The sequence below is a fragment of the Hippichthys cyanospilos genome, chromosome 5 (genome assembly GCF_059441005.1).
Source record: "Hippichthys cyanospilos isolate Australia breed blue-spotted pipefish chromosome 5, RoL_Hcya_1.0, whole genome shotgun sequence".
Taxonomy (NCBI): domain Eukaryota; kingdom Metazoa; phylum Chordata; class Actinopteri; order Syngnathiformes; family Syngnathidae; genus Hippichthys; species Hippichthys cyanospilos.
This window is the reverse complement of record NC_142373.1, coordinates 4,286,316-4,313,484: the sequence shown is the minus strand read 5'-3', so window position 1 is coordinate 4,313,484 and position 27,169 is coordinate 4,286,316. Positions and strand designations below refer to the sequence as shown.

At 38.9% G+C, this 27,169-nt stretch overlaps 1 protein-coding gene across 1 annotated transcript in view; it reads right to left on the bottom strand.

Moving 5' to 3' along the window:
• LOC148423212 (inactive dipeptidyl peptidase 10-like) overlaps positions 1–27,169 on the bottom strand; it is a 69,578-nt gene that overhangs the window by 22,527 nt on the left and 19,882 nt on the right. The window contains exons 2-16 of the mRNA XM_088414357.1: positions 26,120–26,231; positions 24,349–24,435; positions 23,983–24,077; positions 23,788–23,862; positions 17,438–17,490; positions 17,246–17,327; positions 14,684–14,804; positions 13,071–13,225; positions 10,141–10,238; positions 9,924–10,047; positions 9,809–9,847; positions 7,865–7,972; positions 5,442–5,527; positions 5,302–5,349; positions 1,997–2,118 (exon numbers count right to left, since the gene is read on the bottom strand). Of these exons, the coding sequence (XP_088270483.1) occupies positions 1,997–2,118; positions 5,302–5,349; positions 5,442–5,527; positions 7,865–7,972; positions 9,809–9,847; positions 9,924–10,047; positions 10,141–10,238; positions 13,071–13,225; positions 14,684–14,804; positions 17,246–17,327; positions 17,438–17,490; positions 23,788–23,862; positions 23,983–24,077; positions 24,349–24,435; positions 26,120–26,231 (1,405 nt within the window). The remainder of the gene's footprint in view (positions 1–1,996; positions 2,119–5,301; positions 5,350–5,441; positions 5,528–7,864; positions 7,973–9,808; positions 9,848–9,923; positions 10,048–10,140; positions 10,239–13,070; positions 13,226–14,683; positions 14,805–17,245; positions 17,328–17,437; positions 17,491–23,787; positions 23,863–23,982; positions 24,078–24,348; positions 24,436–26,119; positions 26,232–27,169) is intronic.

The window sequence follows — 27,169 nt, the reverse complement described above, 5'->3', positions numbered from 1 at the left end:
AAGTTCTATTGTGAGTAAGAATAACATAAATTATAGCATCTTAAGTAAATAGAAATCAGCTCTCGTCTGTCCAGTGTTCTGTGTCACCAAAATGGATTTGACCTCCATGCATGGCTGCAGAGAACTTTGTTCCGGTGAAGCGGCTTTTGTTCTCACCCAGCAGTTTTATAAATAGAGCTGTCAGCTCTATGTTATCAAACAGAAAAAGAAATAGAAACAGTTGTTTCCCAATGTGCCTTACAAGCGATGTTTCAGAATTCAAAACAAAAACCACTGCACTGTCAAGTCTATGCCTGGCATCGCTCCAGAAGCTGTCATGTATTAAACATCGTATTAAACAGGCCACAAAGAATACTTCCGATGTGTCCTTCGCTTATGACCCACATCCACGAAAATTCAATGAATATTCCAGGTAAGACCAGATTTGTGGGCTGCATTCAAAGGTGGCATGAATTTGGACAGCGGGCAGCTTTGTGTAGCATGTGAATTTGGACACATATCACTTCACTTCCTCCTTGGTTCCTTGTTGTATATGTTTTCCAACTGTTCGCTTATTGTAAATATATCTCTGTTAATTGCGTTAAAAAGAAACACCTGGAATTATAAAAAGAGGGAAATTTAACTGACAATATTTGTTGCAAAGGAAAATAAATATGTGAAGTACAGTGGGCCCCCGGGTTACGAACTTAATCCGTTCAGCGGCTACGCTCGTATCTCGAATTGCTCGTATAGCGGGCAATCCAAACCCATGTTAATTCGTGAATGCGTGCAACGCGCGCCGAAGCCTTAGGTAAAAACGACACACTGTATACATATATTAAAATTGAGTGACATAATCTGCTGTACACTTGCATTATATAATAAATACAATGGATAAATAGCTTTTACCTTTGAATCAACGAGACTTGAGCTGGGTGTAAGCAGAGGGGGGCAGAGTTCAACGCACAAAGTTAACAGAGCGATAGATATGCTATTGGTCTTACAGTGTTACAGTAACTCTTTCAGTCAGGGTGCAAATCACGCAGATACTAAAACATCATCCTCTTATTTCTTTCTTTACCGCTGCTAGTAATTTTAGAAGCTATGTCTAACAGATAAAGTTTGCAAAGTCTTCACAACATTCCGTTTTTCACTAATTTTCTCTCCTTCCTTCCATCCTGTCCCATCAAGCTAGATAAAGGCGTTCGGCCAATAGCATATCGGCATTTGTGATTGACGTGTGACGCCGGCCAATAGCATCTCTGTGAGTGAGACCGGGTGACCTTAATCGACCAATAGCATATTCGCATCTCCGTGACTGACTGATAATTATTCGCACTTTTTTTTTAAACGGTTGGAATGTATTGACAATTAATTTAAAAAAAACCACACATTTAAACCAATGACAATTCTTTGTCCTGCAATCGGCACATTTGATTTCATGTCAGCTGTTTTTCCCTTTAGCTGTACAAACACTACACTTAAATGGTAATATATTTAGACACCGTGAGTGAGACAGTCAGTGTGACGTTGTAAGACCAATAGCGTTCACGTTACTGCCACAAGTATCTGCTGATGATTGATGATGTCGCTACTGTTGTTTTTATTGACGCAATTAAACGAGAACAATTCTACAAACTCAATGGCCGGCATGTCGAATTGCTCGTAAGGCGAGAGGTTTGTTGTAAGCGGAGGACAAAAATCTCCCTGATCCACGCTCGTAAAGCGAATTGTTCGTAAATCAGGGTGCTCGTAAGCCGGGGGCCGACTGTATGTGTTTCTGTTGTAAAACTTTGAAAGTTATGACCTATTTGATACTACTATATTTTGCACACTTGAGAAGACCATGATAGAAGTCTACAAAAAGGTTAACCCCCTGACACTTGTGCTAGCAGTTGACTAGCCAAGCTGTGTAATTTGGAGTGCGGTAGCCAGAAGACGTTTTGACACACAATTAAAAAAAAAGAAAAAAAAGACAGATTTGCATCGTGAAAAAGAAAGTAATATTGAAACATACCTCTACATTGTAGAAGAACATGCTGATAGTTTTTGCTGAGCACTGCATCATAATAAGTGCATTGTGACTTGAAGAGAGTGCAGGTGAGGCATTCTTTACAAAATGGCTCCACAGCTAAGACCCTTTTTAAAAAGAATAACATTACAGCAGGGGTGTATCAAAGGAAAGCAGAGCTCACCAACATGGCACCCCCAGCCACAAGGTAACCCCCAAGAACCCCATAATTAGCCTGTTCTAGAATTGGCTCAATAGGCGTGTCATTGTAATTTTCTAGGAATGCTGTATTAATGATCGTTGGAAACTGCACCCACTAGTACAGACATTATATACATGATTTGTTACATCTGAATTAGAATATAACACAATGAAACTTTTAAATATACAAACAAATAACTAACATACATACATACATACATACATACATACATACATACATATGGTACACAGCTCAAAAGCTCAAAGAAAGTCAGGGATACTTGATTTCAGAGTGAAATCTTTTTGAATACATGTCAGACAGTGCAATATTTGGGTACTTTTTGGTTTTTAACGAGAGTCTAATTCCGTTATCCTGAAATTTGAATTCGATTCATGTATTACTTAATAAACTCTAAGAATGTCAACTTCCAGTGCCTCTCTGTGTTTCTACGGCAACCTATTAAAGATACTCTATGACACGACTCAAATTTTAATGGCACGTCTAATATCCACCCACGACTTTGGTCCATCAGTGATTCATCCATCCATCAATTCATATTCTAGAGCTGCTTCTCCTCACAAAGGTCGCAGGCTTGCTGGTGTCTATCCCAGCTGACTTTGTTCAGTAGGAGGGGGAAACCCTGAACTGGTTACCAGCCAGTCGCATGGCACATGGAGACAAACAACCATTCAAGCACCCAATCACACCTAAAGACAATTAAGTGTGTTCAATATGCCGGCAATGCATGTTTTGGAATGTGGAAGTTAAAATTTTCACCATATTCTTTTCCTTTTGTGTCATAGCTATTTGCTTACGCTCATTCCAGTGCTGTAGTTTTAGTTTTGAGTTTTTTGCCAATTAGAATTCAGATAACTTGTGTCGTTAGACTGTATGAAAGCTGCCTCTGCCCAGAGGCCAGGGCACTCGCATCAACAGCTACGGGCTTCCGTGCATGCGCTAATGGAAATTTGAACAGGTCTATTTAGTTATTAGACAGCTTCAATAGCCAATCGAGTCATAAGTTGGCAAGCTAGAAGCCTCACGTTGAACGTGACGTGATTGGATGCTCACTGCAGGAAGGTGATGCTATATTGGTCAACCATGTTTAACGTTGGAAGTAGTTAAAAAAAGTTATTAAAAAAAAAAAAAACATGTTGGTCAACCAACATTTGCCCTAAGTAGCATACAGCGAAGCCAGACCCATGGACATTTAGCAGGATACTCAAATCTACTTGTTTTTTTTTAACCCACAAGGGCTGAAAAAGAGCAAAACGGAAATTGGACAGACGTGACTTTCAGCATTGGCATCTATTTTGATAGAAAAGGATTTATTATTGGAAATGAAACAAGAGAAAAACTCTACAAGAAGATCATTGAAGTCTTTCTGAGGAAAGTAAGAAGAATGGATTTTATGCTGAAAGAAGTGTTTTGGTGAGTCGAGTATCTAATGTATTTATTTTTTCATTTTTAATATGTTTTCATAATTTTATTTCATTCATATCCTATTAGTGGTAAAGAAATAAAATGATGTTCTTATGCTAAAGTGTGATTTGTAATTTAGCTTACAATCGTGTAAAAGCTGTTTAAGTCTCGTTCTGTCTGGGTTTCTCCTGTTGTGGATTTATTTTATGGTGTTTGAAATGTTTCACTTTTGGCTTCATGTTGTGTTTTTACCTCGCGTCTGTCTTTAGTGTAATGTCTGACTTTGGTTTTGGTTTTTATTTCTGTTGTTACATTTAATCCAGTGTTTTTTTGTGTTTCAACTAGCTTCTGTGAATAATCGATCTTTTTGTTGAGCTCATCTCTTTTGCATTTTGGATCCACCTTCCCACACCCGTCACCAACGTGCCATGCTGACATGACACTTGGTGGACTTTATAAAACTTTGTGGACAAATAATTTAAAATCATTATTAATTAATTTAACTTGTGCCAGCATCACATATAGTCAAAGGTTTTAATTGCTGATGCGGGTTTATTGATGTTTAACTGCTCCAGAATATAGCCTGTGTAGCCCAGTAATGTGTGTGTGCTTCTGAAGGGTCAAATCACTGATGGCCTGAGTGTTAAAACACATGGACCACCACTGCAAAAAAGCAAAGTGGAAATTTGAAATGATGGTAATTTTTCTGAGACATAAACAGTGTATTTGTGACAGCAACATTTATCGATGTGTGTCGTCATCTTTAGTGGACAGCAGAGCGGAGAAGGAGCACCAAGGTACATACAAAAAATTAAAATCAACTCAAACAAAAAATCTCCTAATACTGTTCCTGCCTGTAGAATGAATGTGTTAAGCACATGTATGTATTTCACTTCATGAAACTATGTGACCACACAACACACAATGAGGTCCCAGCTATGATTTGCAGTCAATGAAAGGTAAAAATGAATCATGCAAGTTGTGCACAATGCAGGATATTATTGATGTATTTTTTTCTCAACACTTTGTACTGTGTGGTAGCACAGTGGATAAATCTGCAACGTTCTTATGCTCATATACTGTAATAAGTAATAATTAGCCCTAATGCCAAACTTACTGTTCAGTGTGACAGTGTCTTATGCTCAAATGATCAAAAATCGGGTGACAGCTGACAATTACAACAAAGGATGAAAACAACCGCTCCACCAGGCTAAGTCCGTCATTTCTAATGGTCCGGCAGCAAAACGGGCTGACAAGTCAGTGACAGACCAACGGGCAGTTTATCAGTACAGAGTTTGTGTCCAGCTCTGTTCAGAATTTGAAAATATTGAGTTGTGCAGTTGTACAGACACATTGAACAATAGGACAGTCAAAAGATTAGAATAGGTCAAATTAAATGCAGGTGTAAATGTTATAGTGCATTAGGATCATTCTGAAAATTCCCCCAAATATGGGCCCTTCTTTAAGTAATATTTTATATATATATATATATATATATATATATATATATATATATACACACACACACACACACACACACACACACACACACACACACACAATTGTATCCTCTCATACTTTCTCTAGTCCAATCCAGATGGCATTTTTGCTCTCTTCAGTTGGAATCTTTTACCTGACCCATATACTTAAATGATTCTCCTAAAAATAGTTATGATTAGATAGATACCTGTATAATTGTTGTTGTGTTGTGCCAGTCTCTCGACTTAGAAAATAACTGAAAAAGAAAGTCCACAAGTCTTTAAGACTAACCAGAACATATTTCTCATACCATTAGATTAGACCATCGGTAAATATAACTCTCCTTACACATAATTAGTGCTGTCATCATATCCCAGAATTTGAGAGACCTCCCAGCTTCCTGAGGTCAAGGGAAGATGTTGGATGTCCTCTCCCTTGAAGAAGAAGCAAAAACAATTAATGGCAGAGCAAACATAACCCAAGGAAATACAAAAATCAAGACATAATCTTGATTATGATCTAAAGTCAACCAAATCAATGTAGTTATATATCCTGAAATTGATTCTTTAGTTCAGGGGGTTCTCAAACGTTTTGAGTCAGGGACCCTTTTTAGAAAGCAAAATTTCCCAAGGACTCCCATTGCAAATGTTTGTGGAAACAAAACAAATGAAAAGCATCACCATTTTAGAGACTAAATAATCGAGCCCTTTGATGATGACGTGGATTACATGGGTCTGACAAATGCCAAAGACATATTTTTCCTTTTCTTTTTTTTTTTTTTTAAAGTCCAGACATTTTCTGGACGGGTTGGGTTCTAAGAAGGGCTGGTACTGAATGAATAAGTTCAACTTCAGGCACTTAAGTTAGTAATTACCTAAAATTATTGATTAATAAATTAATTCAGTACCAGCTGTTTTTAGATGTGCCTTTAGCCAAAAACCTGAAAAAAATGGGGAGAAAAAGTATCTGGGATTCAAAGTCTGGGCTTGAAAAACATAAAAATATGTCTTTGGGATTGAACGAGTTAAGTAACAAGGTAACCAGGTATTTAAGCCTTTCACTGCCAATGACGGCTATAGATATCGATGATCCATTTTGACTGGCCTGGCAGTGAATGAGTTAATAACCCAAATTATTTAACAAACCCCCTGTTGTTAGTCCATGGACCCCCGGGGTCAACATATCCCACTTTGAGAACCACTGTTTGAGTCAGGCATGTCCAAACCCAGTCCTTGGGAGCCGCCTATCCGGCATGTTTTGGAGGTTTCTGTCCTCCTAACACACCTGATTCAAATGATCAGCTCATCAGCAAGCTCAGCGGAAGCCTTACAACAGTCCAAAGTCCGGCCCTGGGACCAAATGCGGCCCGTGGTCAATTTCCATCCGTCCCGCAGCCTCCGTCAAAAAATCAATAACGTCTGGCCCGCATGGAGAATCAACACATTGGATGAATACATTGCATGTGCTAAATGTTGCCATCTCTAGGCTCAATTAGGAACAGCAAATTAGTATATGAGTAATTGACTGTATGAGCCCCTAATTTTCTAAAATGGCGACAATCAACAAAAGGAGGAAAGTTGAGCTGCAGTGTGACGCAGTGAGCTGCGGGGAGCACCGGCAGCTTTATATCGCCAAGTTTTACAGACAGCTGGATAAGGACAAGTTTCCGAGAGATTCCAGCATTTGGGAAGAAAATGCTAAGCTTGTTCGGGTCGCATATTTGTGTGAGAAGACATTCTCGGTTATGATCTTAAATAAGAGCCGTGTGAGGACACGGCTACCGGACTCTCACTTAAAAGACATCTTGCGCATCCATACTACTGCCATAAAGCCACACCTGGCCTTTGTCCTGCACTTCAGATCTCAGTTTCACCCATCACACTCATGTGGACAAGTCATTTTTCATTTACGATAAGTCTGAAAAGGTTTTTATTTTTTCCAGTTTTCACTCCAGAATAATAAACGTTTAAAAATCCAATCAACATTTATAGTTACTTATTTCATCTTTGAGATGAGCCCTGCACTTATTTCATATTTTAAATGAGCCCTGCACTTGTTGATATGACTATTACTTGCTCATTTCTGTTATTGTGTTTAAAAATTCTATAAATATCTATAAATATTCTATAAATATAAATATAATATACAAATAAATTCTATAACTGCCATGGTGAGATATTTTTTTATGTTTCAAATGAAACTTGCACCCAAGAGTACAATTACTTCTGTTCAACTGTTACAAAAAAGTTAGTGTTAAAAAAAGTGAAGTTAGGTGAATAGTCAATTTCAATATTTAATGTCAATTCAATTTTGATATTTTGATTTCAAATGAACCAAAACACATGCTTAAAAGATAGCTGAAATGAAAATAAAAAAGCAAATGTTAAACACAGAACGGCTCGCTGAAATGTATTTCAAGTCACTGCTGCCATATGTAAAGAATGCCTGCCAAGGTTGGCCCCCTACATTTTTAACACACCAAATCTGGCCCACTTTGCAAAAAGTTTGGACAGCCCTGCCTTACAACAACATTGGATGATGGAAACATGAAAATTATGCAGGATAGGTGGCCCTCGAGGACTGGGTTTGGACATGCCTGGCTTAAGTTATTATACAGTATGTCAATATTTTCTATGGGAGAAAAAAATTCTTATATTGTTGACCAGTGATCCAAAAACTAATATATTCAACCTTTGACGTTTCATTTTGCACAAGGGAGAAAAAAAAGCAGATCTGAACTGACTGCATTTGGATAACAATTCATTCTTTACTTGGTTGGAAATCATGGCCACGTGGCGGAATGCTCCAAGTAAAATGTGTTGTACTGGCAGTGTCAAGAAGAATATTGTACAGTCTTTCGAAAACATCGGCTCTTCATTCTGGCAAAAACACAGCAAACACAGAAAATATTGTTTTATACTGGACTGAAACCAATATTTTCAGTAAATGCAAAATAAAGACAAATTCATGGAAATAAATAACTAAAGCACTGGTCATTTCCTTGGCTTAGCCTTAGAGAAAAACTTTTAAAACGTCCTTATCGGATTTTATATTCACTGCTCAAGATCACTTAAAGTCCAAGTGTGATGTAGATCATCTTTATCGTGATACTAATGGCTAAATCCATTTTAAGGATACTTCAGTTGTTTGTGATGTGTTGTCACAAAACCAGGCTTATGTCGGGGGAGATTAGTTTTGAGTTATTGACGACAAGATTAATTTTCAAAAAAAGACATTGTTTTGTAGATTCATTCTAACTACCCTCGAGGTCTCAACTTTAATTTCCAGGCAGTCAAACGTTTCAACTTGCAATCGTAGGTTACGGAAATACAGGATTGGTGGACAAAGCATACTATCAAAGGAATATGCTGTCAGAGAAATCTCAGAAAAGAAGACTAGGACAAGCCTAGCTGCTTAAACAGCAAAAAGAGTAACTCAGACCAGCCAAGATTGACTTTTCTATGCCGGGCATAGGGAAAAAAGCTTGGGCAAATGAACTCGTGGGTCTTCCAACGCTAATTTCACTGCCCAGCCGTCCCTCCCTGGCTTTTATTGAGCAAAAGCATAGCAGATTACAAAACACAACAAAAGATCCAGCCGGGCGCCACCGGCAGCTGGGCCAAGGTCCCGGCTCACACTTTCGTGCGTCAACAGCTCTATCTAAGGACAGGGTCAAAATGAACTAGGATTGCATAAATGGGTAACAATGAACTAAGCACATAATGATAACAACCTAATATATGATTCCCTTCACATATGCCGAAATTAACTTTACTTTTTCTCCAAGGGATTTCAACTTGATTCATTAGTCACATTTGGTTACTTCAGTGGCCAATAAGAGTGAAGCACAGAAATAGAAATTAATTTGTGGTGCTTTCATTTTTTATTCATGTTTAATTAATTTAATTGTGACACGTTTGTCATTTTCTGAAATGACTTTAATTACAAACCATGTTTGTGCAATCGCAGAGGATAACTCTGCCAAGTAATGTTAGTGCTGAAACAATAAAATCTTCCTTTACATGAGAGTTACGTGTATGTTGTTGACAACTGTTGAAAAATACTGTATGCTCTCATTGCTGTCCACAAATTTAAAAGCTGTCCTCGACAAGACAACTTTGGGGTGGAGTATTAATGGTCATTATAATGAAAAAAAATACACATGGCTGGACTGTACCCTAGAAAATTATTTGGTATATTTAATGTATTGTCAGCTGTTATTTATTGTTTCAGATTAGGTTAGGTTTTGTGTGTTTAAGTAATTAAAGTTTGGAGTATCTAAGGCTTTTATTTAACTCTATCTGGTCCTCTATATGGCACTACAATGCTCATAGAAGCGAGACAAAGAGGTTTTTCCCCAGAGCTATAAATGCTCGCAATATCAACAAAACAAGAACACGCTGAGAATACCAATAACGATTGCACTCTTGTGATATTGTGGTTTCTGTTCTTTCTATTTGTTGTTCATATTTTATACCTGTACATTTGCTCCCTGATTCATTCCTACGCTTTCTATATTTCGATCTGCCAATTTGCAGTTTATTGACAACTACCTGCATTGTATTATAAAAGTAAGACTTCTCTGTGAATTCCCTGGAATTAAAATTGAGAATCTGCATTTTGATTCCAATAATCATTTGGAAAGTTGATAGCTCACTTTTAATACAAAGTAGACTCTTTTTTTGTTGTTTTTTTTTTTTTTTCGGAGAGCTTACCTGTCGACCTATCCACTTATCTGACATCATCAAATGTCTCTGCAATAAGAAAAATTAAAATTAGTCCATAAACTTTAAATGATCATTTGAGAAAATCCAAACATAAAAATCGCACCTCTGTACATTTGTTTGTATTTATGTCACAGAGCGAAAGGATGGACAAGTTTTGTGCCCGATTTATCCAGCGCACAGCAAGTTTGTCCACTGTCACCCATTTTACCATGGTGATATAGTATTGACTAAAATGAAAAAATAACATACAGTGAAAACATAAGAATGCAGTTTCATTTTTTTAAATAATGTAATTTCTAACACAAACTGACTAGTTTTACCTCTTTACAAGACGGGCTGGAGGTAACAGCTGTGTTGTTTGGGAGCTGCCGTCGAGAAGTACCACATAAAGGTTTACAAGGGGATTCATCTGACCCATCTATATGAATATAAGACAAATGTCAGTTGATTAACGTAAATCAAATCAAATATGAAAAGCAATTCATAGCGCACTGCACGAACTGTGATCATAGCAAAGCAACACAAATTGTTTATAAGCGAATGAGGTTTCATAATGAGTTATGACAGAGGGGTCATGGTAATGCAATATAGGACAATTTTCATATGTCCACATGGGGAGGAAAATGTAATGAGCAACACGAAGACCCTGGAGCAGGCAAGAAAATCATGACTCATAATAATAATAATAATCCCGTCTTCTTAAATCCTTCATTCCTGCTTCAACCAATTGCTCTTTGTTTGCTTCAATTCCTACATTTGACATATTTTTCAGACCACAAATATCTGCATAAATATTCATGATACGATTGTAATATGTTTTGATAGCGCCAATGAAAAAACAAAGAATATACCGTAGAGGGAGACAGCCTAACTATTATTTGCAAATCAAATGAACTGTATGAAAAAGCAAAACAATAGATGCAAATATCAAAACTGCCATGCAGTGCAGTGGAAAGAAGATCCCTATGCAACAGAATAGTTACACCTCTCGACTTACTAGAAAAAGAAGAAAAAATTACTTTGCCAATCCATCTTTTCTTCAGTTTAACACTGTCTTCATCTGTCTTTATCTGATGCAAATCTTACTGTGACGTATGTCTACATATATATATATATATATATATATATATATATATATATATATATATATATATATGACACATTGAGGAAGATAAAAATAAGAAACAAGAACATTTGTGAACCTGGAGTAGGTGCCATCACTGACCCAAGTAAAATTTACAACGTAGCTGGATGCCTCAAGCCGAATTTAACATTGGTGCAGCTGTGGAGCTCCCTCTTCACCGGGATGAAAGACACCCTTCGCTTTGCCACGTTCGGTGTAGAGTCCGGAAAAATATGAGTTAGCCAAGTGCTCCAAATCATGAATAGCAACAGCCTGCAGAGCAAGTGCTTCCTCCAGTGGTTTCAGAGAGGCCGAGAGTCTTCTTGACCGACTCAGATATTATAGCGTCGAATTTGGAGACAATCTCCTCTCATTGCTCATCCATCATGACTTTGATGCAGCATAGCATATCAACATTGTTAGCCTCCAGCTTCCCGGGGCATTCAGGCTGCTGGTGCCGTCTACCACGGCCAGATTTAGCGGACTCGGTCTTCGCCCTAAGACTCAGCATGTCTGAAATTTCGATCCGGCTGTTATACGGAAATGAGTCACTATCCGAAAACTCAAAAAAAGGAAAGGTTCGACCCAGTCATAAAGATCAATAAACATATATTATAAGAACATTCCCCAAGAGCTCCTGTTACATGCGCCTTACATTAGCCACATCTCGCTGACCAGTCTGAGAGTTGGCTGATTGCAGTTGTGGCCGTAAGATGATCGGTGCCAGTCGTGGCGGCAATCCCCCAACCCACTGGTGGATGCCAGCGGTAAGGGATGCCGTCAAGCTGAAGAAGGAGTCCTATTGGGCCTTTTTGGCCTGTGGGACTCCAGAGGCAGCTTACAGGTACCGACTGGCCAAGCGGAGTGCAGCTTCGGCGGTTGCCAAGGCAAAAACTCGAGTGTGGGAGGAATTCGGTGAGGCCTTGGAAAACGACTTTCGGACGGCTTCGAGGAAATTCTGGTCCACCATCCGGCATCTCAGGAAGGGGAAGCAGTGCACCATTAACACTGTGTACATTGGAGATGGGGCACTGCTGACCTCAACTCAGGACGTTGTGAACGGGTGGGCAGAATACTTTGAAATCTTCCTCAATTCTACCAACACGTCTTCCGCTGAGGAAGCAGAGTCTTTGGGCTCCAAGGTTGGCTCTCTCATCTCTGGGGCTGAAGTCACCGAGGTGGTCAAGACACTCCTTGGTGGCATGGGCCCCAGGAGAGGATGAGATCCACCCGGAGTTCCTGAAGGCTCTGGATGTTGTAGGGCTGTCCTGGCTGACACGCCTCTGCAACATTGCGTGGACATCGGGGAGAGTGCCCCTGGTTTGGCATACTGGGCGGTGGTCCCCTTTTTTAAGAAGGGGGACCGGAGGGTGTGTTCCAACTACAGAGGAATCACACTCCTCAGCTTCCCCGGTAAGATCTATTCAGGGGTGCTGGAGAGGAGAGTCCATCAGTAAGTCGAATCTCAGATTCAGGCGGAGTAGTGTGGTTTTCGTCCCGGCCGTGGAACAGTGGACCAGCTCTACACCCTCGGCAGGATCCTCAAGGGTGCATGGGAGTTCGCCCAACCAGTCTACATGTACTTTGTGGACTTGAAGAAGGCGTTCGACGATGAGAAAATGGATCCCATTTATTCCAAACATGTGGGTTACATAAATTTGTCTTTCAGCATGAGAATATACTGCACTTGAATAAAAGAAATACAAAAGAAATTATATGAATGCCAGTCTAAAAGATTTTGGATATAGACCAAAATAAATTGATACTGTTTATTGGGCTGATATCAAACCAATCACATTTGGAATGGGGCACCCCTTGTGGCTGTAGCAATTTAGCTTTGGCTTTAATTTAACGACAATGACAATTATTTACATTTTAATGTTCTTATATCCAATATTATCCTCAATTTAGATCTCAAAAGACCTCATTGTTTTGTTTTGTTTTTTCCTGCGGGAACCAACCGCTCCCCAGGCAACTTGAAAAAACAGAGGCTCAATGATAATCAACATTTATGTACAGTACTAAAAGGTTAACATGCATTGATCTGAGTTAGTCAAATGGTATAGCCAGCCAACATCTGATAGTTTACCAATTTTGTGGGTGAAAGTTGCCTGAGTTATGTATTACCTTAGGGTATGGATACTCCTTGCCCCTTGGGTAAATGGATCCCATGTAAGATGGTAAGAGCATGTTTGGGACCAGGGAGTCATTGATGCTGAGGTAAGCAAGTCTTGAGCCATCAGGTGACCACCAATGAGCTGCTTGAGTGTGCAAAACCTCCTCTGGAAAAAACAAGTATCTACATTGAAACTACAAACTAGTTGACTGTTGATATAATTGTTTATGTTAATATTATAAAGAGCACCCAATAATGATCATTTTCCATCTCTGCTGCTCTATAAACTGTGGCAAATTTGATATCAAAATCAACATGTGAATTTGTCTGAATGTTTTTTTTTTCCCCCCACTAATCTTACTACCAGCCAAATCAGGAGTGTAAGTGGCAGCATGCAGAGCTGTTATAGTACTTACACCTAAAGTTAACACCAAATTTGTGGTTCTACAGTTACACTGAAGTTGAAACACAACACGGTAATATTGTCTTCCCGCCTAACTGTATTCTATCGTTTTTCTGCAGCTGTGGGGAGGTGATTTTGAGGGGGAGGAGCCACTGGCCACCTGATGTCCATTTGCCATTATGGGCTTTTTAAGTGCGGCCAGGACAGGGAAACAACGCCGGATTATTTTACACCTCTGGCTGTGTTACTCCATGGCCTTGATTCCTCCCGAGACTTTTGCGGTTGCTCTTCTGAGTTTTTTGTCCTTTGTTGGTACTTTTCTATCCCGAGTGTTTTTGAGTTTTCTTTCTGTTGGTACTTGGCATCAGTTCCTTGTCTGGCTCTGTTCCCCTCTCCTGTTGGACTTGATCACATGGACTCATTTTCACTCTTTCTGTTTTTGTTGTGTTTTTATTTTATTTTTTTAAGCAAGTTTCTGTTGTAATTTGGATTTTTGTGTTTTCCCCACACGTTGGAACTGGGAGACTCCGAGCCTTGTGAGTGTCCCATTATCCTGAGTCCCCCAAGTTATGGGATGTGACAAATATAAGTGTAACACCAAAACTAAGACAGCTAAGGGGTTTGAGTAAAGTACAACAAAGTATTGCTGAGGTTGAATTAACTAAAAAAAATTAAAAAAAAAGGATTTGGGGAATTATAAAAAACTTCTATTTTGCATTTTCCTGACAAAGCCAATCACAGAAAGAATGCAAATTTGTTCCGCATTTCCAGAATGCTCGAATAGCAAGAAACGTGAAACCGGGACTAAGTAAGGGGGCAACTACAAATAAATTTCCGGTCAATCGGCTGTGTTATAACTGTGAATAACAAGAAGTGAATTGAAGCGATCAGTTTATTCACTTCACTGAACATGTCTCTCCACTGCCTGGTGGTGTTGTAAAGTGATTTTTTGTCCTATAAAAATACAGCAATATGCCAGATTAACATCCAAGTCAGTTGAATTATACAGTATTTCATTAAACAAAAAGGGGCGTGGCGGGTTGACGGACATCTGACGTAATTACAACAACGAATGAAAATTGCAATACCGACATTTTTAATTCGTCGTTTTCCTGTCATTCGTCAATCCGTCGGCAAAACGGGCATCTGTTGGCGACGTACTGACAGACAGTCCATCAGTGCTGATTTTGCCCACCTCTGGCGGTATGAATGGTATATTACCTTCATATAGCCAGTCTGCAATGCCATTGAATATGATCCCTTCCTGTCCAGATGACGTGAGTCTCCATGAGCTGCTCTGGACTTCCGATTGGTAGAAGATATTATTTTCAAATATATAAATCTGTGGAATATAAATGTAAGTTTGGAGTTCATGTTAGTGTGATTTACATTACATAACCAACATTTTAATAGGATTAGGGTTAGCTTGTTTTGTACTTACACACCTAGGATTTTTTCATACACTCTGTATTTATGTCAAGTATTGCTAATGTGGGTAGTTGAGGAACAAACTGCTGAGAAGAAAGTTGGCAGCTGACGCGAACTCAAAAAGCCAATTTCATTTAACACGAACAAAGAGGCAAAAAAGGTAATTGGAAAAACACTGGATTCTGACAGGTGAGGGGAAGAGAAGAATAGAATTTGAATGTCTCATACAACAGCGCAAATGAACAGTTTGTGAGTTGTTGTCAGGTGCGGTTGCTTTTGAGAAGTCCAGAACATTGTTTCATCATCAGTATTTTCAAAATGTGAAGAAGTTGTGAGCAAAAAAAAAAGAAATTGAATCTGTCCAAATGGGGTTCAGATAATATCCAGTGGACTCCCGTGTTACAACGTCCCTGATTTATGTTATTTACATGTTACGAACTGGAATACTGAGTTTTTTCATCTCCTCTTTATGATATTTTCCCGGATTTGCGACAAAAACAACTGTCATGACCCTAGGGGGTTGGCTGTATTTGTGTTGTTTTGCCTCCATCTGCTGGCATTTTTAGGGAATTGTACTTATTTACTATTGCTGTCTAACTGCTTCGATGCAACGCGTAACTACAACGCTGGTCTGCTATTGCTCGGCGTCTCCTCACGGAGATGGTGGTCTGCTGTTTTTGTTGCAGTCAATGCATCCATGCAACGTGTCACTACAATGCTGGTCTGCTATTGGTCGGTCTCACTCCTTTCAAAATGCCGGAATAGTAAAGCTTTGTTCTATCGCAAGTGGTTACAAAACCATATTTATAGTGCATTTTACTGCTTAATTCAAAGTTGAAAGAGTTAGCCATGGGTCCCAAGATTGCTCGTGATATTAAAGAAAGAAGTAAGAAGATGATCCATATGGAAACGATGCTGGAGTATCCCTTATTTGGGAATATGGGCATAACAAGCGGCATTCAAAGGTAAATAAATCCTTTCAATATTTTTTTATTTATGATGTTTTCTGATTGTATGCATGTATATTATATATACACGTAGCACTTACTTATTTTGGTACCAATTTTTAATATGTATGTACAATTTTGATGTTTTACCTGGGGTTCTAAACGCATTAGCTATTTAAAGTAGGTTTGGGTTGCCCGTCATACGACGAATTTGCCTTACGATCCCAACCGCGGAACGGATTAATGTCGTAACACGGGGGCCCACTTTACCTCAATTAAAAAAAATAATGAAATAAGCCCTCTATAGTATTCTCTATTCCTCGTAAGGGACATAGTTGCACAAGCACACCTAACTGAAACTTTTCCGAAATACAATATCTGTTATCAGTAACAGGAAATATTGATGAATTTTTATTTGTATTTGTTAATATTAATTTAATACTTGGTTATCACATTCAGCGTTGATATGGGAATCAAAGGTTTTCAAGAAAATGATGCTGAAAAATCAACCTCTTCTGCAAGGAGAGGTCATTCTTACTGAACATTCAACTCCTGAACCCATTTTCGAAGCAATTTGCCTATATGTTTTGGTGCTTCACAAAAGCGTCATTTAATTGATGAACACTAAACACTGGTAACAAGACTTGAAAGGCTAAGGAACAACGAACAGGCCAATTACAGTTGCTAAAGGCCAAAGGCTAAACAAAAGCAGGGAAGTCCTGACAAGACATCGACCAGACATAAAGGGTTGGACGGAGCTGATGAGGTGACAAGGGACCAACCAGGTAGACACATTCAAACTAAATGAGACACTGACAGTAGGGACAAAAAAAAAAAGAAACAAAGACAATATAAACAAAATAAATAAAGACAATAACAAACAAATCAATAAGACCAACTCATACCTGCAATCTGATCATAAAGGATCGGAAATTTAGAGTTTGATTCTCAGTTCCCAAACACAGAGGTTGTCTAACTTATTTTGTAATGCCTTTTTCAAAGTATGGGCAAATGAAGCCTTGTGAACAGTAAAAGCTTCCCATTGATATGGGTCACCCAAAGTTTCATCGGCATGAAAGTTGTAACTGGAATCTTCTGGGATTCATTTATGTAATCTGTTTATGCTATGGTACAAGTGTGAATGCTTTTTAAATCAAATAAATATGTATAACCCTAACCCTATATATATATAAATACTACATCATACAATACTTCATCAAGGTAGTATTATGGTTATGCCTTGAAATTCTGTCCATCACGTTATGAACAAAATCAGTGACAAAGGACACCTGGAAACCTATTTGGCTTCGTGCCTATAATCCACAACAAATTACATCCACAAAATCCCAAAAAGAATACGGAACACGCTGATAAATTAACTTGAAAAACATTTGGCTAAATTGCTTACCAGCTGCTGACCACCAACACCCCATGAAGCAAACTGGAGGACTGAATTGGAGACTTCAGGAGGATTTAGTTCCAACACTTCCCTAGTCAAAGAACATCAACAAACATATTAAAAGACACCTATGTACAAGTCACAAATCTTGTCCTAAATCACAACTATAATAAGGAAAAAAACTGTTCTTTGTTCACTGACCTTGTATAAAGGTTGTAGATTAAGTATGATGCCATGAAAGAATGTTGATATTCCTAAATGTAGGAGACAAAACAAAACTAGAATGCTGCTCACAACACACTTCACTTATTCAGTATTTAGACAAAACTTTTCAGGCAGATTTAAAAAGTTATCTCGTAAATCTAGTTCTAAAAAAGGAAAACCAATCATGCGCAATAATTGTGGTTCGCCTCTCCTTGATAAAAATGACAGCTATGGGGCATTGAAGGGAAGCTATTATAACTGCCTATTTGATGAAAATCCCAGCAGATTACATCATGGTGTTCATCCTGGAATACCAATTGAATTGTTTGCACATATGTGGCAAAACAAAGCATTTAAATTCATGATATTACATTTGAGGCTTTGGGCTCATCGGCATCATCTAGGATTATGAAACATCCGTTTGCTGCAGGAGTTTTAGAGCTAAACCACAGTGCATTTCAGAGTACAATTGTATTAATGGAAAATGCAAACTTTAAAATGCACTGCAAAACAAAGGATAAACCTGTAACCTTTGGAACTTTAAGCTTTATATTTCAAAAGAAATGTAATAGCCTACCCATTGTTCCAAATGTGATATATAATACAATGCAATACAATCGTCTGGTTCGAGATCACAGGCGGAAACTACGACAACCGTTTCGACGTGGGTAAGGCCAGCGGAACCCTAATTGTGGCCAGGCCGCTGGACGCCGAGCAGACCTGCCGGCCTGCTTGCTTTCGGCGTGAGCGAATTGGCGTGAGCGAATCTGCGCTGGTCAACAAGATCTTCACCGGCATCAATCTGGTGGTGCTGGGCTTCGTCATCATCTCGGGCTTCGTAAAAGGCGACACGACCAATTGGAACCTCACGCTCGACAACTACACCAGGTTCCTGAATCAAAGCAACGGCAGCAATGTTGAAAAAGATTTTGGGACCGGCGGATTTGCTCCGTTTGGCCTCGCCGGCATCCTGTCTGGTGCCGCCACCTGCTTCTACGCCTTTGTTGGCTAATTATTCAGTACTACCACTTACATAAGATGGCGGCGCGTGTATACGCAGCGGCCACTCGCTCTCCCGACAATGCGTTGTCTTGTATACATGTAAAACGCAGAGGATAGTGAGAAACGCTATTTCGATTCCTTTGTATGTTAAGCACATGTGAAGAAATTGACAATAAACTTGACTTTGACTTTGACTTTGAATACTGTACAATACAATACAATACAATATAATATTGTAATGCAGTTAGGTGTTGATAACCTATATATGCCAATTCCTTGTTTTAGTTTTCCGAGCCAAGTTTGATCATTGAATGCAACATTTGTACCCAATTACCGGTTGTCATCGCGAGACGAGTTGTTGTTCTCTTGTTGTTGTATGGTACTCGTGGCTCACTGCATGAACACTGCTAAAACATTGTCTGTGCCTGAGCTAGAGGCCAAGAACAACGCCGAGTGTCATTAAAAGTTCGTTTCCTTGTGTGTGTAACTCGTGTGCGCATTGGAGGCAAAGGAAGAACTTTTGTCATGTGACTCTGTCCACCCACGCTTCAACATCACACTTGGAAGTTAACAGCATGACACTACAGTATAATATATGATGGAAGAGTGGTTAGCATGTCTGCCTCACAGTTCAGAGTCTCAAGCTCATCGCAATTTATTCATTTGGATCATCAAACACTTGGAGATGTTCTGTGAGAGCATTTTGTACCTCATATGCAATTTTGAAACCGGTCACATTTTGCAGCAATCGTGTTTGCAGTTAGTGTCCCCACCCATTTCACTGCTCGTGACATCACCACTAACAGCGGAGCAAGGAATGGTGGAAAAGGTGGAAGAGGCTGATGCTTTATCCTACTTGCAGCAATTTACAAGAGGACAACTGCAAGAGTTGGTTGTGGCAGCAAATGGCTCCTGAGCATGGCTACATTGTAGCAAAAGGTCTTCTAAAGTAGGAGCCAGGAACCATTTTGACTAAGAGAGCCATGAACGCAAAATATTTGGAAATTTGTTTCAGTAAAAGCCAATAAATATATTTTAAAAGTAAATTCAACTAAATGTCAGTATAATAATCCTCCTAATTTATTCTTTTAAATAATGTTGTTATAATACCACTAATGCGCCTTCTGGTGCTGCATGGATTTGCTGATGTCTTTGTAAGATGGTTGATACTTGGTGAGGTTAAGCTTCTTGCAAGTTTTGAGACTTTCATCCGTTAAATATGATCATAGATTGTACTTGATGTTTGTAAGATGTGAGAATGACTGCTCACATGCATACATCGATCCAAACATGGTCAATACAGCAATACTTACATGCTGCAGTGTGTGGTATTGACAGGAAGAGTGTTCCAAGTTTTGAGGACTGGTCTTTGGGTTGAAGGTTTTCTTTTTTCCATTTCTGTCCACATGTGCTTGCTTAGCAGCCCTGATTTCTGCTGTGTGATTCTTTCCAAATCTTCATTCAGTGTCTTAAATTCAACATTCTTCAGTCCATTCATTCTGAAATGTACGATACCCATCATCTTTTTTCTCACTTTTGGGACCTTGTTGCATTTATGAGGAGGTATGTCAGTAATCTTTCTGATCCTCTGTTTGGTGATATATAGGATCGCACAGCTGGCATTGGTGGCAAAAAGGCACCTGCAAAGTTTTCAACATATCTATCATAACAAAGGAAAACATTGTTGCCACTAGATTTGTATCTTCTGATTAGCCTGACAGAGATGAGGATCTAACAGCAGTTAACATCAAACTCTCCGTAGCTGACGGACACATCCCTCTAGGAAAAAAGGCCTCTCCATGAGAATGGTGCAGGTGTTGCAAGTGATGTGCTGGAGGTGCATGACGCCATGCTTACCTTAGTACAAGTCAGTACGAACGAAGCTAGGAGCTGTTTAGAGAATTGGTGAATCATCACTTAAAGAAGAATGGAAACAGTCCTCAAAAAAAACGGAAAAAAAACACTGGGCATAGGTCAGATGGATGGTAGAATAAAAAATAGAAATAGAAAAATAGCGCTCGTCTCTCCAGCTAGTGCTAAACAGCAGCAACGCACAGAACCGGATATATTGAAGCTGAGAGTGCTAAACAGCAGCAACGCACGGAACCGGATATACTGAAGCTGAGGTTACTAGATTTGGAGTTACATTTGGAGGAGTCAGTATTTTGGACTGATAGTACTTCAAGTGTTGAATTATCTGAATAATGAAGACAGGTATTTCCACACATTTGTGGCCAATAGAATCTCGATCATCAGAAAAACATCAAAGCCCTCACAGTGGAGACATGATGGTTCTAAAGACAATCCATCTGACAACATGTCAAGAGGAATGAGGATCTCAGACCACCTGAATTGCAGTAGGTGGCCTGATCATGCTGTATTTCTTTGGAAAGCAGAGGATTGGCCCAAAACTCTGTTGGACATCTCAGTACACTCATGTGACCAAGAGATCAGAAAGGAGGCAATGGTAATACCATAAATATAGAGGGAATACTTAGTCCTACATGCCAACCTGTGGCTTACTTCTCAGACTGAAAGAGGCTCAAGAAACCAGTCGCCTGGTTCCTCAGGTTGAAGGCCATATTATTAGAGAAGGGCTGGTTGTTGAAAGCAGGCTGTAGTTCTAAAGCTCACAACAACATTTAGCAGAGGTACTTTGACGCTGGATGGTCTGCAAGGAGCAAAGGTTTACATTAATTACTACTGTCAGTGACAGAGATTCAGTAAAATGATTGCTGTTTCAACATCTGGAACGCAAGCAGTAAATCGACAAAGTCCCATATATATACTATAGACATTATATATAGATCCAGTCCTTGAAGAAGGTCTCTTGAGAGTTGGAGGACGATGAAGTAGGGGATCAAGGTAAACATTCACTCATTCTCTCAAATGGCCAGCATGTTTGTATGGTCCTTCTCAAGAAAGCATCTGTATTTGTGACATGCAGGAAGGACTCCAAAAAAAGGGCGCCAAAAAACAAAGATCAAGCAAAAAAATATGAACTGTTAAACTAAATAATTTCCAAAACATTATTTCGGGTGCAGCCCACGCGGCCCGGTACCCGTTGATCCACGTACCGGTCGGTCCATGGACCGGTGGTTAGTGACCGCTTTCCTACAGCACCAAAGGTTGGACGATGGTGGACTGCATACTGTGCTCCGCGAAGTGGAGGTCATTTTGAATGACAACAAATGCAGATGCCGATTGTAAATCCTTCACTGCCCACTCTACACACCCTCGGCAGAGAGTCTCTGCTATGCAAAGATTTTCAGCACACCTTCTTGGACAGACAGCCTGGTTAAAGACCCTGTCTGCCCCCAACAACCCAAATTTCCTGCTTACCAGTGAAGAAGAAGTGAACTTTCTGTCTAACAAAGATTCTGCCTGTTCCCTCAAGCCATTCCCCATACCTCAGTCTACACCCTACCAGCTTCCCCAAATGACTACCTGCCATTTCCTGTTATCGAAACAATAGCAATCACTCAAGCATGCCTGTCAGTTGTTCTTAAAGTAATAATAATAAAAAAAAAATCTATATATGTGTTAATTTCATTTTGTTTATATTAAATTGTGAAAGTATTCATGGCTCTTCAGCAAAGCAATCAATTCGACCAGTTCAATATGTATTTTAAAATTGACACATTTTTAAATTTGTCGAAATTCGTTTGGTGTCTACAATTGCTTGCAAAAGAGGCGATGAAGCCAGCAAAGCTAAAGCAGCATTTTATTTTATAACACTGTTTTTGACTAAATAATTGGCAGCAACTTTTTCAGGGGAAATTGACCCAATTTGTTATGAGGAGGCATGCAATCTGCAATTTGCAATTTTTATTTTGTAAATGTCAGTATGGCAGAAAAGCAACAAATATACTTCTTGATGAATTTAATCTGTTGGTTTAAATTATTTTTTTGTTTTGTTTTGTTTCCGTGAGCAATCGGAGTCCTTGGAAAAATTTGCTTTCTAAAAGGGGTCTCTGACTCAAAAATGTTTGAGAACCCCTGGGGTAAGGTTATAAAGGAATATAAGAGTTTGAGCTTAAAGTAGTTCATTAGATGTTGCTACATTCTGTGTATGAGAGTGTGAGACTGTAAAGTGAACAAAACAATATGGGGTGCAAGGGAGTGTAAGAATGGAATGTTTCAGAGCAAGCGGTGCTAGTCGCGGGGACGAGATGACCTTGGCACCTGGTGAAAAACAACTTTGAGGAAAACTACAACCAGGAGGAGTAAGCAAGCAATTCTGCAAGGGAAGAAAGACCAATGAAAGCAAGCTAAAGTTAACTGCAGTATACACATAGCCAATAAAATAATGCCAGGATGCCTTTGTTGATGTTCCATTTGCATATTGTGTAGTATAACTCATTGCTGGGCAACTCGGATGAGAGTACGTCTGCTGGTGGCAACAGCGGCGTACAGGGCTGTATTGAGAGGGACCCGAGACCCAGGTGCTTGTATTAGATCTGCGTGTTAGGAATAAATCCACTCGTGTGTGAAAATGCCGGCTTCCTGATACCTTTCTATTGCAGAACGAGCGCGCAAATTGTTGGATGAGTGGCAGTTGGGTAAGGTCACAAATTGGAGTCAGATTACTAACTTGAGTTCATGTTAATTTAGCAATAAAATTCCAACAGTTAGTAGAAAACATAAGGAGGGTATTTTGAACAAAATATTGTATTTTTGTCCTCGTAATCTATTTTTCATTCACATGAAACTTTTCAATGACAATTTGGGGTTTTTTTGGCATAGAGGGTCAAATACTTATCTTTTGTTCGTCATAATTGTTTAATTAAATAAATGAATAGTGGTGGTAGTGAGTTTAAGTTTCCTGAGAGATTGAACCGCTTGAGCAAAATTGCTTGGAGAAGGGTTCATTACTGGAAGCTTCCTGTGCACTCAAATAGATCTACTAGCAAAGTGTATAATTGCAGGCAGTTGTATTTCTATTATTGTGTATATTATGGCTCTGGAGACTTTGCAAAATAGATTTATGAAGGTAAATTCTCTGAAAAAAATTCTAGATTACCGTAGAATTATGTGGATGATCTCAAGTGCATGATATGGCTGGTTTTGTCATGTTTTGACATCACAAAAGAAATGCAGGCAAAAAAAAAAACGTGAACGTGCTTGTGGAACTCAGAAGAGGGTGTTGAATATGCTTGTGAAACCTCTTTAGTTTGTGCAGTATGTAGATGTGTACCCTCTTGCTCCACCCCCAGAGGAAAGACTGGTATAAATATGTTAATCACACACCCTGCTCATGAACTATAAAGCCGTCGTATTAGTGGTTTCAAGTAAAACACTACAACCAGCATCTGTATGCAGCATGCCTACTAAGAATGTCTTACCTGCTTGAGATCATATCCCAGAAGAATGAAGTTCAGATCTGGAGAAACTGCAAACTTTGAGGCTTTAAAGGTAGACTTTGAGAAGGACACGACATGAAAGATAAAAACATTTGAATGCAACGGACTTTCACAATTTTTTCCAAAGTTTGTTAACCTTTTTTTTTTTTTTTTTAAAGTGCTGAATCTTAAACTTACAAAAGTTGTGTTTTTCAGCAAAAGCTCTGTCTGGTTGTTTTCTGTGTTGATTTTCACCAAGTCTCCATCCCAGTTTCGAAAGATGATTTCGTTTTCTAAAACGTAAACATTTTCTGTGTTGCTTGTTCTTATTAAGACATGGACAATGGCCAGCCAATCACAGGGCTCTTATAAACAAGCAATCATTCACACTTAGATTCACTCTTGTCCATACATTTCTTACTGGGGAAAAAATAAAAATAAAAATCACACACACACACACACGCACACGCACACACACACACACACACACTGGTATACACTATTTTAATTTTATTGTAGTTACTTAATCAAACAGTAAATTAAACAATAAATTAAAATACATACCACTGATCCACTTTGCATCTGGATCATGTATTGCAAATTTCTTTTGGAAGACATCATCCAGTGTCAGTTGTGATCCCCCAGATTTTCCTCGGTCATCCACACAGAATAAGAACACAAGAAATTTAATTGGTCGATATGCTCAATAAAATCATTTGAAACAATTAGTAATACAAGCATATTTGTATTGACAGCTTGGTCTTCTAGCAGAGCTAAATTAATGTAAATATAGAAAGAAAGAAAGAAAGAAAGAAAGAAAGAAAGAAAGAAAGAAAGAAAGAAAGAAAGAAAGAAAGAAAGAAAGAAAGAAAGAAAGAAAGAAAGAAACAAAGAATCTACTGTGGTTTATATTACTAACCTTAAAAGTTTAAAAACAACAACAGACTATTGTGAAAACAACACAGCAAATCAGACATGGTGACCATTCATTTTTCTGCCAATTTTGACTATTGTCCACTTACCAGAGGTACTTTTTCCCTTCCCACCAGGGAAGCAAATACCTACTGTATCATTTCCCAGCTGACAAAAATTAAAAAATAAAGAGCTTCACTTAGACTAATTATCAGAAGGAATGTTTCATTGATGTTACTTATGAAACTTATGTAACTTATGTAACTTATGAATATTTCAATGTCACCTCTCTGTGCACCTTTAAATGCAGCAACACTGTGTAGGAATTACTAAAATGACCAGCAGGACAGAAACTATTTCACTTAAAACTAGGTTTGTCTAGGCCCAAATGATTTGACTAAATAATTGGCAGCAACATTTTTGGGGAAAATTGAGACACTTTGTTATAAGGAGGCGCACAATTTTGATTTTCTATCCTGCAGTGTAACTAAAAAGAAACAAATATACATGTCAAATTGAATATTTTGCGAATAAAAAGGGCACATACTCTATGTTTGGCTTAAATGATTATTTTGTTTTTGTTTTCACAAACCTTTGCAATGGGGGTGCTTGTTTGCTTTCTAAAAGGGGTCCCTGACTCCAAAAAGTTTAAGAACCCCTGCTCTAGAGCACATGCTTGGAGTTGTCAGAACCCTCAATGATCAAGCAAGAGATCCACCCACAGAAAGCGGATAACAGAAAGTGCAGACACACACATCAGGGAGGCTTTATGTGTGTAGTCCAGTTATGGATACGCTCAGAAACCTTGCACCATAACTGTAAAATGCACTGTGCTCAACATAATTGAGTACACTTTAAAAGGTGAGCTTTTTATCAATTTCTCAAGGAACACAAGAACAGTGGAGTGCTGCATAATTGCCTTATCTTATAATTACACAAAATGATGGATAATTAGTTTTGGCTTTGCTGGTGAGAGTTTCTTGGTGTAGAAGAAAGTAATACACTGTCAGCTCCCCTGTGGCCTCTTGCTCTCTCTTCTCCCTCACCATATTCTCTCATCCTTGCCATTAATCCACTCATTTCCCCATACATTGCAGGTGCTCCATCTGTTGTAGTCCCATTGTTTCAGAGCAGTTTACAGTCATTTGCACATCATCAAATACGTTTTTTCCTTAGGATTGTCCTATGCATTGATTTAATACTTGTGTGAAGCACCAACTGGAGTCTCCTACACAGATGTTTTTTGACAGCTGTGTATTGTTAGTCGTGCCAGTGTTTTGATGCACATTTAGGGAATAAGCAATTAAATGTTCACTTTCCCATCAACTGAAGTTGTAAATCAAGCTCGTTCAAACATCCTTAACATGCAAAGGAAATGATAGGAATACTAAGAAATAATTTCACCATGTTTGATGAGTCTTACCTTTTGATAGCAGAACAATTGAGAGTCCAATGAGTGAAAGAACCACCACAATAACAAGGAGAGAGATACCTATGCCCTTCCAGTTCCTATCTGTTACAATCGCTGCAGTGTCCTAAAAAATAAAGTTCCTATTATATTCATACTTCAGCACATGTACATACATACATCAACACACTAAATATAAGGAACACACCAACATCTTTTCCAACAAAACAGTTGGCTGAAACGGTGTTTTGCGATGACGCAACCAAACATCTTTAAAGTAAGCACTCTGGGCTTACTAGCGAGTATTGTTTCCTTCCTTGCCCAGCAAAAGGTTATCACAAGAGCACAGTATTGGCACAGCAACAGTTGGTATTCATGGCAGTGGATTATAAGGCATAAATCCTTGCAAACCAAACAGACTTCACAATTGACTTGTATTACATGGAAGAAAACTAGCTTAAATCAATCAATCAATTAATCATTCAATCAATCAATCAATCAAATCTTATTTGTATAGCCCTGAATCACCAAAATCTCAAAGGGCTTTACAGATGAAAAGAGGTCATGACGAGACTTCTTTCGAAAAAAGAAGTCATACAGAGACATCTTTTCGGTGTAAGGTACACAACAGCATCCCCAGTTAAACCTTCTAGAAGGGGAAGGAAATATTAAAAAAAACCCAATTTGGCGAAAATCAGAAACCTTCAAAAGGGACCACAGGTGGGAGGAGCACCCTTCCAGGCCCACAGGTTGAAGTGGATGCTGCATGTACCAAATACAGACAAATAGATACACAATACAGAAAAATACAGGTACACAAAATAGTTTACAGAAAACATATTGTGCTATATAGTGCAATGATGTCTTGAGAGCAGGTGAAGCCATTGGGCAGGAACCTCCTCACAGTCCAGCCAGGTGAACCACAGTTGATCTCATGACCCGCGATTGTCAATTAGCGCAGGGCCAAATGGGGGCGTTCAAATCATCTTTCACCATCTAGCCCCCTCTTCGATCCGAGGGAAGGGGGCAGGAAAAAGAAGAAAGCTGCAGACAGGCCCATTAACT